Source organism: Cucurbita pepo, chromosome 11 (genome assembly GCF_057944985.1).
Source record: "Cucurbita pepo subsp. pepo isolate OVF chromosome 11, ASM5794498v1, whole genome shotgun sequence".
NCBI lineage: Eukaryota > Viridiplantae > Streptophyta > Magnoliopsida > Cucurbitales > Cucurbitaceae > Cucurbita > Cucurbita pepo.
Window position 1 is genome coordinate 350,521 of NC_141808.1, and position 15,446 is coordinate 365,966.

The following is a 15,446-nucleotide window of genomic DNA, read 5'->3' on the forward strand; positions in this document are numbered from 1 at the left end:
ACGTGTACCTCTTAATTATCGCGAAGTCTAGCTCAATCTCAGCCGTTCGATGGCCAACTCCTATGAGCACAACCATAATCAATAAATCGCAACCGTAGATTTTGTTTACAAGAGATCGCCACTGGCCGGGTCATTTCTGAAGCCTCTCGCCCCATTTTATTTTTCTCCATCGTTTCTGCAAATCTCCATCAATCGGCTGCAATCGCCTGCGCGTCTCAGGATTCAAATCCGTCCTAAGCACTTCATGCTATGGTAAGAAATTTATATTTCTTCAGTCCGGTTATAATTTGATCATATGTTCTCTGTCGCTTTTTTTTTTTAGTTCGTATTTAGTTTTCGGGTCGTTCTGATTTAGTGTATGAATTTGAATGTTTCGAAGAATTTAGACAACCAGTTGTTGTCTCGAGTGCCTTTGATTTTTCCATTTGTAGAGATCTTTCAAAATTTCGTTCTAAAGTTAAGCTATTGGCAAGATTTTCTTACGTTCATCTGTATCTGTTTGAATGTTGGCATTAGGTTTCTGAATATTATTAGGCATGGTGGGTTTCTTAGTGCATTCTCATTTTCTTTTTCTTCGTCTTCCCTATTTCACCATTTGAACTATTATCATTATCTGGTATCATACGATTGAATTACCAAAATTTATTATCTTCTTTAGGCACCTTTTAGGGGCATGCTTTATTTACAACGAACAGCGTTGGCAAGGAGCTATAATGATAGGTGGGGCGTAGGATTCAGGGCATTTAGCAATCAAGGTGCAGCAGCTAATAGCAGCCCTCAGCCTCCCCCACCTCCTCCACCTCCAGAGAAAACTCATTTTGGTGGCTTGAAGGATGAGGACCGAATCTTTACCAACTTATACGGTTTACACGATCCCTTTCTCAAAGGTGCCATGAAACGTGGTGATTGGTACAGAACTAAAGATTTAGTACTCAAGGGTACTGATTGGATTGTCAACGAAGTAAAGAAGTCAGGCCTCCGTGGTCGTGGAGGTGCTGGGTTTCCATCTGGGCTTAAATGGTCATTCATGCCCAAAGTATCCGATGGCCGCCCTTCCTATCTTGTTGTCAATGCTGATGAAAGTGAACCTGGAACCTGTAAGGACAGGGAAATCATGCGCCACGATCCACACAAACTCTTGGAAGGTTGTCTGATTGCTGGAGTTGGGATGAGGGCTACTGCAGCTTACATATATATCAGAGGCGAGTATGTGAATGAACGAAAGAATCTTGAAAAGGCCAGAAAAGAGGCCTATGAAGCTGGATTTTTGGGCAAGAATGCATGTGGATCTGGTTATGATTTTGACGTCCACATCCACTTTGGTGCCGGTGCTTACATCTGTGGGGAAGAAACAGCTCTATTGGAAAGCCTTGAAGGGAAACAAGGGAAACCACGATTGAAGCCTCCTTTTCCTGCTAATGCAGGATTATATGGATGTCCTACCACTGTGACTAATGTGGAGACAGTGGCTGTTTCTCCTACTATTTTAAGGCGTGGACCAGAATGGTTTGCCAGTTTTGGGAGGAAGAACAACTCTGGTACCAAATTGTTTTGTGTCTCAGGACATGTGAATAAGCCTTGCACTGTTGAAGAGGAAATGAGCATTCCACTGAAGGAGTTAATTGAAAGGCACTGTGGAGGGGTTAGAGGTGGATGGGACAACTTGCTTGCTGTAATTCCCGGAGGTTCTTCAGTCCCACTGCTTCCCAAGCACATATGTGATGATGTAATCATGGATTATGACGCACTAAAGGCTGTCCAGAGTGGGTTGGGCACTGCAGCTGTAATTGTTATGGATAAATCAACTGATATTGTGGATGCTATTGCAAGGCTCTCCTATTTCTACAAGCATGAAAGCTGTGGACAGTGTACTCCCTGCAGAGAAGGTACAGGATGGCTGTGGATGATAATGGAAAGAATGAAGGTTGGAAATGCGAAGCTGGAAGAAATTGACATGCTACAAGAGGTTACCAAGCAGATTGAAGGGCACACCATTTGTGCCCTCGGTGATGCTGCTGCTTGGCCTGTGCAGGGTCTTATCAAGAATTTTAGGCCTGAGCTTGAGAGAAGGATTAGAGAACATGCAGAACGGGAGCTGATCCAGGCCGCTGCATAGGTATTCTTTCAGGTTTATTTGGAATCCTTTCCACACTAATTTGATTAGCAGACATAAGCTGAGCATGTTGTTGCTTTAGTTTGGCTCTTGTAGCCCAATAATCATAACAAGGTTAAAACTGCTGTCAGATATACATTTGCTGGTGCAAGTAAACATGTAAGATCTGAATGGATCTTTTAATATAAATCATTATCTTACCTCCGCTTTGAAACGGGTTTATATTATGTTCGAACTTGGAGATTCCTATCGTAGTCATTACTGATAAAATGTTTATACGGTTCTTTATATTATGTTCTTTTCTGCCATGATTTTGTGGGTCAAGAAAATGGCACATGCAGAAATTAATGACTCATGAGCATGAGCTCTCAATAGCTGTTGATCATTGGACTTTCAAGTAAAGAGACCGTGGAACTTTGATTCTCATATAAAAACAGAGAAGCTAAAAGAAAAACTATTCCATTGTTTAGTGGTTTTCTTTCTGAAGATTTTATCTATTCCAAATGGTTAGATATACTTGCTTATTCCGGGAGATTCTTTTCTTCAGTCAATGATGCAAAAAAGTGGGTCATTTTTCTGTCCAATTCTGTAACATTGATGTGTGGAGGTGTGAACTTTGTTTTGTTTCGCTGCTGTTCAAATATCTTTTACAATTTCTATCTTATGATAAAGCACTGAACGACTTCTTCATCCTGTATGCTATGTAGGGAACTCCAACTTTGATGGAAATTGCAAATAATGAAGCAGCCCCAGATATTTGGATGATTGGTGTGGTTCAAGCGTCTGCAGGTCATGTCTGCAGGTCATGTCTGCATTTTGTTTGCTGTTTCAAATTGACTTATCAAGAAACTCGTTTGTATTTTTTGAAGCGTCTTTTGGGCTAGAATTATTATACATTTTTCTCTCTAGTGTATTTTGAATGCCTCTGTTAACGCCATTTGATGGTGGATATCTATGTTTTCTTCTTTAAGTTGTTGTACTCATCTGAACAGAAATTTCACCTCCCTGTGGAACATCAAATAAACGGTAAAAGATCAGCTATTTCTTCAAATGTTCTTAGTCTTGACCCTGAATTTAAAATATGTTTCTGAGATTCAACTTTGATGAACTTGGAGCCATGAGGTGCTTTTGAATAAGTATTTTTCATAGTAAAGTAATTTATTATTATTAACTTCGTAGTTTTATCAAAACACCACCACTTTCAGTTGTTTCTAAGTAATAAGTGAAAGTTTCTAAGTAATAAGCTAAACTCACTTGTAACTTGTACTTTTTTCTAGCAGGTCTTCCAACTGTATGTATAGCTATTTCTTAAGCTATGTTCGTGTCAGCTGTTGTATTGTATATTTACACTACCTTTATTTTCCGTGTATTTCTTTAATATATTGTAATGGATGATTATCTGCATTGGTAAGTTATATCTAAAAAAAATAAAAAATAAAAACTTACTTATAGAAGAATATAATATGCCTTAAACGTTAAACTATGTTTATGTTGGTTGATGATATAGCATTTAATTGTCAAGGAAGATAGCAGATGTCTAAAATGTTGATTTGATTTTTAATATTTTAGATAAGTTGCAAATAATTGTCGCAAAACAAACAAAAAAAAAAAAAAAATTTAAGTTCACATTTTTAGGGTTTGTTCAACTGCAATATGGATTTGAGTGTTTTCATATTCACTATAGTATTTTTCATTCAATTCCATATTTTCAAATTTATGATTTCATATCACCTTAATTGATAGAATTTAAATAAATTAACTAATTAATTAATAGTCCTAAAATTTAACAGATATAATTTGATTTATAAGATTTAGAAGGTAAAATTACAATTTGAATTATTAAACTTTCAAAATTGAGTATATTTAATTTATACATTTAAGGTGAAGACAATTAACCTCGAATCCTTGCTCGCATGGAGGGTGTTATTACTTATTTATTTAACCCTACGTAATATATTATTTCTGCAATTCATGAAAAATAACACATTTGAACAAATTAGGGTATTTTAGCAAAACTATATATATAAATGGCGCCTAAAGCCCTACAACAGCCGTCGTCTGCGTCAGTTTCTCTGGGCTCTTCGAAGTCCGAATGCAGCTAGGTACTCTTCCCTTCTTCACTCTCTACAAAACTCTAAACCAATTCGGCGAAAAAAATTCCTCACTCGTTAGATGTCTCGCTGCGTCTCTCTAATTTCCAGTACTTTTTGAATCTGTCTTGTTGTGGTTGCAGGGAAGGATATCAAATCTATCATTTGAGTTTTCTGACTCGTCAAACGAGAAGGAAGGAAACAAGGTTTGTGGTTTGCTTTTTGGAGTACGATTTCTGTTTTTTCTCTGCTGCCTTTACGATATGTATGAGATTAGCCAACGAATCAATTGTCGGGGAAATTTTTCGCGGGTATAGGAACAGCGGGAATCCGACTAATTTACGTTTTTCGTAGAGAATATTATCTGTTTATATGGTGATTATGTTGCTATTGAGTAATAAATCTGATTTTGATCGTGCGTTGTGCACTTTTCATCATGTTGGTTATGTCTGACAAATTCTTGCTGGTTGGGAATCTCAGTATTCAGATCTTACATTGTTTTAGTGATTTCTCTGTTCACTAAACCGACTACAATCCAAAACTATCTTCATAATTTCTTGTAGTTTCCAGACGGCATCGTTCAGTTGTAGTTTTTCAGGCATTAAGTTTGTATGTGTAGCAATATTTGCTTATTTTTAATTTTTACTATTTTTATGATTCTAAATTCTACATTTCTTTGTTATTTTAGATACACGGGAACTATTTTTTCAATTTGATGTGAACTACTGTAATTCTAGTTGCAGGGTAAAAAATGGTGCAGTACAACTTCAAGAAGATTACTGTGGTACCTAATGGAAAGGATTTTATTGATATTATTCTGTCCCGTACCCAGCGCCAAACACCCACTGTTGTCCACAAGGGTTATGCCATTTCTCGCTTGCGCCAGTTTTATATGAGGAAAGTAAAATATACTCAGACGAACTTCCATGAAAAGCTCTCTACTATCATCGATGAATTCCCTCGGCTAGATGATATTCATCCTTTCTATGGTGATCTCCTGCACGTTCTATATAATAAAGATCATTATAAGCTTGCTCTTGGACAAATTAACACTGCAAGGAACCTCATTAGCAAGATTGCTAAAGACTATGTGAAACTGTTAAAATATGGTGATTCACTCTACCGTTGCAAGTGTTTGAAGGTCGCAGCTCTTGGAAGGATGTGTACTGTGATAAAGAGAATTGGGCCTAGTTTGGCTTACTTAGAGCAGATTAGACAGCACATGGCAAGACTTCCTTCAATTGACCCTAATACTAGAACGATCTTAATTTGTGGGTACCCTAATGTTGGTAAGAGCTCATTTATTAACAAGATCACTAGAGCTGACGTTGATGTTCAGCCCTATGCTTTCACAACAAAGTCACTCTTTGTGGGTCACACTGACTATAAGTACTTGAGGTACCAAGTCATTGATACACCAGGGATTTTGGATAGGCCATTTGAAGATCGTAACATCATTGAGATGTGTAGCATTACTGCTTTAGCTCATTTGAGAGCTGCCGTTTTGTTTTTCCTAGACATATCAGGGTCTTGTGGTTATACAATTGCTCAGCAGGCGGCTCTCTTTCACAGTATAAAGTCTCTGTTTATGAACAAACCATTGATTATTGTCTGCAATAAAACTGATTTGCAGCCACTAGATGGTATACCAGAGGAAGACATGAAGTTGGTTAAGGACATGGAGGCTGAAGCTATGAAAACTGTGATGGGTCAAGGAGACGAGTCTACAGGTGAAGAGGGGGTGTTGCTTACTATGAGCACTTTGACAGAGGAAGGCGTTATTGCTGTTAAGAATTCTGCATGCGAGAGATTATTAAATCAGAGGGTAGAATTGAAGATGAAATCTAAAAGGATAAATGATTGCTTAAATCGGTTTCATGTAGCAATGCCAAAGCCTCGGGACCAGAAGGAAAGGCCACCATGCATACCTGAGGCAGTTTTGGAAGCTAGGGCCAAACAAGATGCTGCAGAGAAGGAAACTAGGAAAACCGAGAAGGATTTGGAAGAAGAGAATGGTGGTGCTGGTGTCTATTCTGCCAGTTTAAAGAAGAATTATATCTTAGCCAATGATGAATGGAAAGAAGATATCATGCCTGAAATTATAGATGGACATAATGTGTCTGACTTCATTGATCCTGATATTTTATTTAGACTTGAAGAGTTGGAAAGAGAAGAAGGGTATCGCCAAGAAGAGGAAACTAAGGATGATTTTGAGATGGATGGTGCTGAATTGACTCCTGAAGAACAACAAGCTTTGGCTGCGATCAGGAGAAAGAAAAGTATGCTTATTCAACAGCATAGGATCAAGAAGAGCACTGCAGAAAGTCGACCCATTGTACCAAGGAAATTTGATAAAGACCGGGAATACACAACAAAGAGAATGGGGAGACAGCTATCAGCCTTGGGTCTGGATCCTAGTATGGCAGTTAATCGAGCACGGAGTATGTCACGAGGGCGCAAGAGGGAGAGATCTCCTGACAGGGGAGATGCCACTGGCCATAATGCTATGGACGTGGATGATGAAACACCAAGTAAAAAGTTGCGTATGAAGTCTAGATCCTTGTCAAGATCTAGGTCTAGGTCTCGGCCACCAAGTGAGGTTGCCCCTGGGGAGGGATTCAAGGACTCGGTCGAAAAGGTCAAGGCATTAAAAATAGCAAAGAAATCTGTGAAGAAGAGGAATAAGAATGCTCGTCGTGGTGAGGCAGACAGGGTAATCCCGACATTGAAACCAAAACACTTGTATTCAGGAAAGCGTTCTACTGGAAAAACAGACAGGCGTTGAAATGTTTGAGGTAAAGTAAATCTTATGCTTTCCATCCTTAAATTTGGTTTGCGTTTGCTAGAATTCAAAGGCTATGGGCATGGGTCTATATGCACTTTCTGGATCTTGAATCTCTCTTATTCTGCATTCTCTCTTTCATCATACAACTTGAATCATTTCATGATCCGTCCATGCATATTACATAAAGAAGTCGGCTTGTTTTCAAGTTCAGAGATTTCTAATCCATGGATGGAGTAAACTCCTAAAGCCACTTACATGAAAAGACACTTTTCTTCTCATATTTTTGTTATTTTTTGATGATTCCTTCTGCTGGTTGAAATTTCTGCAAATGTTGTATTTACAGAAAGTTACATATTCATATGGTTTTAAGTTCAGTATATGTTATGTTATTGCAGGTATACATTGGGTTTTACAACCTTTTGAGATGTTTTCTTGTTGTAAAAGGTCTGATGAAGATGTAGATTGATGCGTTGCCTTGGGGAACAGAGTAGTTGTTGTGCAATTCAAATCTTTGGAACGTTCTATTCTTGGGTGTCTTGTGAGGTATTTCACATGATACCACAAAAATTTTGCCCGCTGAGTATTAAAATTTTATTTGCTGCTGCCCTCTTTTCATGGTAATTAATAAGTTCATTTTCTACAATTCCTTTTATACTTCATAGAACAATTGCTATTTGAATTTGAGAAATTTACTTGTTTAAAATTTCTTCTTCTTTGAGATCAAAGTAATGAATATAATCCTTTAACCAAAAATTTCTTCTTTTTCTTTGCAAATAAAATGCAATTCAAACCTCAGTACATCTTCAATTCTCTTTTATTTTAAAAATCTGGAATTCCTACATTTTTTACTTACTTCTAAGCCATAATAATATTTCATTATGGTTAAACAAATATACGAAATTATTAATAATGCAGCCTAAAATATTAAAATTATATTAATATTTTCTAACCATAGTTTTTAAAACCATTGAATTCAATGCAATTTTTTAAAAATAGAAACAAAATTTTAAAAACTAATTTTCTAGTTTTTGGAAGTTAAAAACCCTCCTAAAATTGGGCAAAAGTTCATTTGAAACTTGGCATTAGAGAGCGAGGTAGAGATAGATGGGAGCAGGAAGAAGAGAGAATCTAGGTCAGAGACGGTTCGTTCCGCTTAAATGGTGAATCCGCCATTTCATTTGGTCCCCGTCGGTGTTTGTTCGTGTTCTTAAGTGCAAATTCATGTTACAGGAAGCCGCGTTCCCATCCGTTGAATTCTTCTCCGTTGACGCCATGGAGGAAACTCTCCCGCCATTGAACACTCTTTTCGTAAGCTTATGAATCCGAGGAACTGTTGATCAATCTGTTACTGCGATTTACTCTTGGAAATTTCCGAGGTGACTGAGGATTTCCGCGGAGCATTCAAATAGGTTCTGTTTTATTTGAAGTACAATTTGCAGTACATGTGACTTAATTGCTCACTACAATATCATCGACAAGAAAGATGGTGCGAAAAGCCAAGATTTTGAACCCTTTGATTTTTGTCCTGCAATATCATTGCTCACTGGTCCCTCTTCTTCATTGATGATCGGTTTCTGGCGATCGCAAAAACTCTGGAGAAGAATTTTCCTCCATCCAAGCTCGTTTTTTATAAGATTGACGGTGTTCTTCATCTGATTGAAACTTTTCCATTAAAATTTGACGATGCTGTTGACAAGATTGGGCAGTGACCCTCGCCACATCTTTGCTCAAGTTCATGAATAACCATACTAATGAACTGGGGGAGAGATGGAACAGAGAGATGAGTAAACCTTGGTTCATACGAAATCCAATGAGGGTCATAATGGATCTGAATTATGAATGTGTGAAGAGGCAAGCAATGGAAGCGTAGAAAATAATATGATTTTTTTCGGCGGAGAAAATGATAAAAAAGAATAAAAAAGGGAAATAACACGCCCACCGTGGGGCTCGAACCCACGACCACAAGGTTAAGAGCCTTGCGCTCTACCAACTGAGCTAGACGGGCTTGTTGTTGTATATTCTAATTATATTTATTTGTATTTTAAATATTTCTACAACAAGTGATTTTAGTCTTAACCGTGCTTCTATCTCTCAATGCGTTGGTGTTTGATCTTTGTTTCATTTTGGGAAAGGATCATTTGAGGAGTGCGTGGGAGTGCAAAGCTGGAGTTAGAAGCCAAAACTCCGTGAATTAATTACAGCGGGCCTGTACATCTCATCTTTCAGATTAAACGAAAACCCAAAAATAAAAATAAAAATAAAAATTTAATTAAATAAAATTTACAAGGGCCAATGAGCTTTTTCAGAATTGGTACACTGAATAGCTTTTGCTTTTCCATAAAAAGCCAAAAGCTTTTCCTGTTTTTCTTCTTGAAATTGACTTGCACAGTGGCTTTGATTCTGCCACAGGCATGGATGTCCCGCTACTCTCTGATAGTGGTTTCGGTATGGATACAGGTGGCAGTGGCAGTGGCGGTGGTGGCTCCTGTTGTCTTTGCTCCCTAAACAACATCAGAAGCTTTTGAGCCTTCTCCTTACCTCTCGTTGTCCCGTTCACAGACATCGACACCAGCCCGGGAATTACGCCTTCCTGTAGGACCATCTCACTGCACTTCTCATTCCCATTGCACAGAATCAAGAGACAAGTCACTGCTTGTTCCTGCTCAAGGGCTTCACCACTGTCTAATATTGCTGCCAACCCACTGATAATTTCTGGAGTGGATGACATTTGATCTCTACCTAATTCACTTGAAGCTATATTTATCAAGATGGCTATGCACTTTTCGGTCCATGTTCGATCAAGACGGGCTGCAAGAAGGGCTTGAAGTCCCCCGATGATTTCAGAAGAAATCAGGTTGGGTATATTGGAGGGCACAGTTGAGAGATTGTAAAGTGTGTGAAGTGCATCAAGCTTGCATAGTGTTTGGGTACGCGCGTGGAGGGGCTGAATCAAGTACGGGACTGCACAACTTGAGCCGATAATAGATTTTGCTTCTTCCAGACAGGAGACGTTGAGATAGAGGGCCGTTGCATATCCGTGGGAATTTGGGTTCATAATCATTTCCTCCAACAATGGAATCATCCCTGCCGCCAGCATTATTTCTTTGTTCCTGAGAAAATATACTTCCATACATCATATATATACTACACAAAATAATTTAGATCAAAAGGAATGCATTTTCAAAGGAAAAGAACGTTATGACCCAAAAAAAAGTAAAATAGCTTCAACAATTAGCATTACTTTTGTCAAATTAATTAAAGGAACTATTTTTAAAAGGCACTTTTTGTGCTAAAAGACAACATCTATGTGTTGAATACCAATAATGGAAGTAAAAGAAATGTACAGAACCAAAAGCTAAAACACACTGAAGAGTTAAAGACCAACAACCATATAAAGCATTTCAATGTCCCCCATCATTTTCCTAGCATTCAAATTATTACTGGTTAACGATGATAAATATATCTAGTTTTACACATTTTCTAAGTCGAGGAAGGCTTTGGAACAAGGATAGAATTATGCTCATGAAAAAACTAAAATGTTGTGTACCTTTTTTTAATTATTGAACAGCGTGATTTTAGTGGCGCACATAGTTTATTTAGGAATTATCACTGCTATAAAAGTAAAGGTAAAATTATTACCAAATAAAAGAAGCATAAGTGAAAATCATTGTACTACCCCGCATACATGCCACCCAAACTATTGATATGCTGAGTGTAATTTATATAACAATAAAAAAATTGACTATAGTATCTAGAACTAAGACAAAAGGATTGGGAAGGCTGCAAACCTGTCGTTGTTGACAGCAAGGTTGAAAAGAGCCATTGCTCCACTTTCCTGAGCCCTAGTATTTTGTTCTCGCATGGCCATCTCTAAGTAGCGTAGAAGTCCCTGGACGAATCCATTAGCTCCCATAAATATCCTCGCCTCTTCATCCTCCTTGAGTAATTGTCTCATTTGCTCCACAACCGCCGACTTTTTCCTTAAGTCGGCTTCTTCATTTAAGACTTTCAAATACTCTTCGTATTTAGCATGCATATTTATGTCGGACTTTTGATCTTCAGCAGATTTGTCGTCCATTACGTTTCCTTTGATCTCCTCAGTTATACTATTTTCTTCTAGTGGAACAACTTTAACATCTTTCAACTTACAAGAACCAACAGACTCCATATGTGACAATTGAGACTCTGATTCAGATAACGCGAGCCTCCAGTAATTTAGGTCAAGACTATCTGGAGGTCCATCAGGAATAGGAACTCCATGCTGTTCACACCAGTTTGTAATCAGGCCCTTAACACTGTAATTCGGAGTCAGTGTAAGATGAGAGAGTTTCTGTTGAGTTTTCGGGCAGGTGTTATGGCCATCACTAAACCACTTCTCAATGCAAATCCTTTCATATGTTTGCCCGGAAGCAATTATGACCGGATCATACATAAGCTGCAATGAAATATGGCACCTCAACTCGTCAGGTGGAAGGGGAGTCGGCTCAAATCTGCGATTTTTTGGCTTCAAAATAAAAGAACCAATCTTTGTTAGCTGCCTTTCAAAGGCCTGACCGTTTCCACCAGGTCCACTGTCCTCGAGAGAGCCCTGAACAGTGGGTGAACAAGGTCCAGAACCCTGTGAATCGTTGTCGTCTGATACCTCACTTCTAAATAACTTGGAGTACTTCCTCATGAGATGCAAAAGATATGCTACAATGGATTCCTTCCTCTTGTCCTCTTCAATACGAGACCGGTCAATTAGTTTCTTTAGTGCCCTTCTCTCTGCAAGAGCTGCTCTTGAGGAGTTTATTCCAAGTCTAATAGCAGCTTGGTGAAAAGCTTCAAGCTCATCGTTGTCAACAGTGTTGTTAAATGTTCGTCCCTGTTGGAGCAATAAAATAATGTCATCGCCAACTTGCTTCTCCAAGGGATCTAGGAAAAAATGAGTACTTCCCAGTTCCTTCATAATCTCCTGAACCTGACACGAAAATTAAAAGGGTGTCAACAAAGCGCATTTTCAAGCAACATTTCCTGATAATATTAAGAAAAACTCAAGGTTATGGCACCTGATAGCCAATTGACTGTGGAACAATATCTTCAACACGTTTAAGACTATCTTGCAGAGCTCTTTTTACCTTCTCAAACTTTAACAGGACAGAGTCCCCAGTTATAGCCTACCACATGCAAAAAATATGTTAAGAACCGGAATTTTAAGGTGCTAAAAGGCATCATAAAGTACTAACATAAAAGCTCTATGACAACTTCATCATCAATAAGGTTGAAAATTAGTGCTTCTGTATGACACCGATGGCTCTAAAAAATCATAAAGCCAGCTATTCTAGATAGGAAAACCAAAGGGATACAATCGTTGTACCAAGTAAAGTTTGCTGCTCTCTGTACAATGTTGGAGAGTATTCTTGGCTTTTTCCAGTGCTACATGCAGTGAACATAATGCCTGGATACCAGATTTGCTCCGAGGTCGGGCAGCTTCCAATGAAGGGAAAATTGATAACACTTTACAATATGTTGCAGAAAGAGTCTTGCACATTCCCCCGTGTAGCTACAATAAAGGACAAAACTAGGTTACTTACCTCGTGCCATAGTATCAATACTGATTGAACTATTGACTTCTAATAAGAACAAGCCAAAAAAAGATCTGCAAAGACGATTCTCATTGAACAACTTGAAAATTCATTCTACAATATACTGAACGTTTACCCCTCGGCTGTCCGACCACACACTTTTTGAAGGAGAAATTTGTTGTCAATGTAGAAAATAGTGCAAGAAATGTGAGATCATTGTGAACCCAACACATACAACAAATGGTAGATGTAAATAAGCATTCAACCCAAACCAAATCCAACCAGCCGAGCGACAGTATAAAAAATTACAGTCAAATATTTCTGATTCCTTGAGTATTTATGAAACCCCACACAACGCCATAGATGGTTCATGAAAACAGAAGAGAAGATAGAACCGTGCTGCTAGTCAGAACATAGAAGGGTTCAGGAGTTTAAAAGTAGATTAAGAAAAGGAGGTAAGCCTTTTCAGAAGTAAAATACCACGGGCGAAGGGGAAGGAAGAAAAACCACGACATATTGACCTATTTCTCTTGATGAATGAAAATATGAAATGAGGGCTTTTGAACCCAATACGAGCTTGAAGATTAGCCATTCTACATACCTTGGCATCACTTGCAGCAAATAAATTTTCTTCAACCTCAGTAATATCCATTGTTCAAGCTCACCGTTAAAATCAATACTGGAAGATTATGTCATCTGCATTGCGAGATAATTATAAAAATAATTTTACAGAAGGCAAAATGAAATTCACCAAAGATAACAGACACAAAAGAAACAAAATGATAATAAAAGCAAATCATTATTGCTTTAGCTAACAAAATCATCCTTTCCTTTTATTCATAAGCAAATTAGAGTGCCTACGAGTCAACCTAAACCTTTTTAATAATTGAAATTTAGAGGCACAAAAGACTACTTAGGCGCATAAAAGATGTCCTACGCCTTAATTTTTGAGCTAAGGTACGAGAAGGAGATGCACAGAACGCCAATCTGAAGTTGGAAACAGAAATAATTAAAAAGAGACGGGATAAATAGCGACTCAATTATCTCACTAACGACGAATAATTAAGGAAACGCTGATTGATTAGACATTCTAGCAAACTCTAAAGGATACAAAATCTGAGAGGGAAACATGAATTAACAAACAACTGGAGACCACGATAATAGACAAAACAGATTCTGATTAAGGCATATTTTCAATCAGCTCGATTTGAAGGTTCGAAGACGGTATCTACAGAGATATAGAACGTATTTCCGAACAGTAAAAGTATCAGAATCGGAAAACGAATATCTACATACAAGGATTTCGAAAACGACTTCCTCAGCAAAGATCTTGGCCGAAAGAACAACCATGGTACAAAAGCATTCAAAATAACGAACAAGTAGAAAATCCAATCCAAACCTGGATAACAGGCACCAATTCAGAAAACGGCGAGCCTCAAATCTTCGTCAAAATGAATGGAACGAACTGGAAAATGGAAAAAGGAAAAGAATCAAGAATCGAAGGTTAAGAGAATGGGAAAATCAGGGGTGGAGTGTAAAGAAAACTAGATTTGAAACAGAATAAACGTACCAGAAAAAACAGAACTAACCAAGGAGGCTTCATAAAATAGTATTAATCACAAATTTTCTCAGGAAACAAACAGAATCAGAGGCTCCCTTTGATCGGCACATTTTCGCTCCATTAATCATCTACATCCCACACACGAACAAATACAAAATAATAAAATAAAATAAAATAAAAAAAAGTTTTAAAAATAGGTGGGCAGATTTCTCGGAACGGAGAGAGAAAGAGAGGATTTATGCCTTTTACTTCCCAACGCCAAAAACACAGTGGAAAAAACAAAAACAACCATTAAAAAAAAAAAAAGAATATAATATTTTCATTTATATCCCTATTTATTTGTGATTATTTTATTTTCTACTCTTTTTATTTTATTTGCATGTTTTGAGCTAAAAAAAAAATAATAAAAAAAGTGGTTTATGCTTTAAAAAATATATTTTTTTTAAATAAAATAAAATAAAAGGAGGTTAAATAATCGTATTTAAAAAATGTGAGGGATTAAAATAAAAACCAAATGAAAAATAGTTTGCCAAAAATAAATAAATACAGATGGAATATTTTTTTACAGACAAAAAAAAAAAAAAAAGTGAAGCAATCGATGCCAAAAATAAATTAACAAATATCTGCCAGAGAGAGACTATATATATTTTTTTTAATTATTTAAAAAGTTGAGTGCCCTTGGGAAGAAATGTACAATTTTTTTTTGTCCAAAAATAATAATAATAATTAAGAAAAAAGAAATAGCGGGACGAAAATTTTCTCTACTGTCTCCCATGGTTCACAGGCCGACAGTTGCCTTGCCGACCATCTGGTTTGTCGGTTAGCAGATCTGTAATAAATGAGACGAATTTACCAATCTGTCCCTTACAACAATTTCCCTTTTAGTTACGCCATTACACTTTTTTTTTTTTAGTACTTTATAATGTTGAACAATCCAATAATAACTGAGAAATTAATTCAAAATTATTGAAATAATAGTGATGGAGATAACTTACCATATATTAAATTCAAAATTAAGTATTTACTCTACAAAAATTATTTATTAATATTAATATTGTTTTTTTATAGAGGAACAAGTAAAGATTAGATTTAAAAAAATAGGCAACATGAACGTACAACTGATTAAATAATTACACATCTAATTAAATTATGGTTTATAAAATGAAAATTGATAAAGGGTATTATAGTAAAATTGGTGAGCTAGTTTGATTTATATTGGCAGCAGGTCTCCAGTCAGACCGAGTGGGGAATAATAGAACAGCCGGATTTACGTGTGATTAAAAAAAGTGTGGGCTCGGAACTAGCCACGTGGTCGTGTTTTTTAACCTGTGAA

At 37.1% G+C, this 15,446-nt stretch overlaps 3 protein-coding genes and 1 non-coding gene across 8 annotated transcripts; 2 read left to right on the top strand and 2 right to left on the bottom strand.

The window, feature by feature from the left end:
• Positions 1-95: 95 nt before the first annotated feature.
• Positions 96-3,164, top strand: LOC111805397 (NADH dehydrogenase [ubiquinone] flavoprotein 1, mitochondrial). Of its 2 annotated transcripts, none has more exons than XM_023690476.2 (3): positions 96-252; positions 659-2,128; positions 2,821-3,164. In XM_023690476.2, the coding sequence occupies exons 1-2, from the start codon at positions 250-252 to the stop codon at positions 2,114-2,116; spliced, it is 1,461 nt and encodes a 486-aa protein (XP_023546244.1). In that variant the 5' UTR covers positions 96-249; the 3' UTR covers positions 2,117-2,128; positions 2,821-3,164. The 2 variants fall into 2 exon arrangements, with proteins under 2 accessions (XP_023546244.1, XP_023546243.1); XM_023690475.2 differs by having other exon boundaries at positions 659-2,116.
• Positions 3,165-4,100: 936 nt separating this feature from the next.
• LOC111805841 (nucleolar GTP-binding protein 1) lies at positions 4,101-7,631 on the top strand. 3 transcript variants are annotated; one of them, XM_087128049.1, is made up of 4 exons: positions 4,101-4,215; positions 4,347-4,409; positions 4,947-6,998; positions 7,433-7,631. In XM_087128049.1, the coding sequence occupies exon 3, from the start codon at positions 4,955-4,957 to the stop codon at positions 6,986-6,988; it is 2,034 nt and encodes a 677-aa protein (XP_086984175.1). In that variant the 5' UTR covers positions 4,101-4,215; positions 4,347-4,409; positions 4,947-4,954; the 3' UTR covers positions 6,989-6,998; positions 7,433-7,631. The 3 variants fall into 3 exon arrangements, with proteins under 3 accessions (XP_086984175.1, XP_023546856.2, XP_023546858.2); XM_023691088.2 differs by having other exon boundaries at positions 4,103-4,215; positions 4,941-6,998; positions 7,384-7,631; XM_023691090.2 differs by having other exon boundaries at positions 4,103-4,215; positions 7,384-7,631.
• A 1,289-nt stretch (positions 7,632-8,920) lies between these two features.
• TRNAK-CUU (transfer RNA lysine (anticodon CUU)) lies at positions 8,921-8,993 on the bottom strand. The gene has a single exon. It is a non-coding gene; the product is annotated as a tRNA-Lys (tRNA).
• A 164-nt stretch (positions 8,994-9,157) lies between these two features.
• Positions 9,158-14,376, bottom strand: LOC111806096 (U-box domain-containing protein 45). Of its 2 annotated transcripts, none has more exons than XM_023691452.2 (7): positions 14,142-14,376; positions 13,952-14,017; positions 13,154-13,248; positions 12,345-12,530; positions 12,037-12,144; positions 10,777-11,948; positions 9,158-10,098 (listed from the first exon to the last, which is right to left on the bottom strand). In XM_023691452.2, the coding sequence occupies exons 3-7, from the start codon at positions 13,202-13,204 to the stop codon at positions 9,291-9,293; spliced, it is 2,325 nt and encodes a 774-aa protein (XP_023547220.1). In that variant the 5' UTR covers positions 13,205-13,248; positions 13,952-14,017; positions 14,142-14,376; the 3' UTR covers positions 9,158-9,290. The 2 variants fall into 2 exon arrangements, with proteins under 2 accessions (XP_023547220.1, XP_023547218.1); XM_023691450.2 differs by having other exon boundaries at positions 14,123-14,376.
• Positions 14,377-15,446: the final 1,070 nt, after the last annotated feature.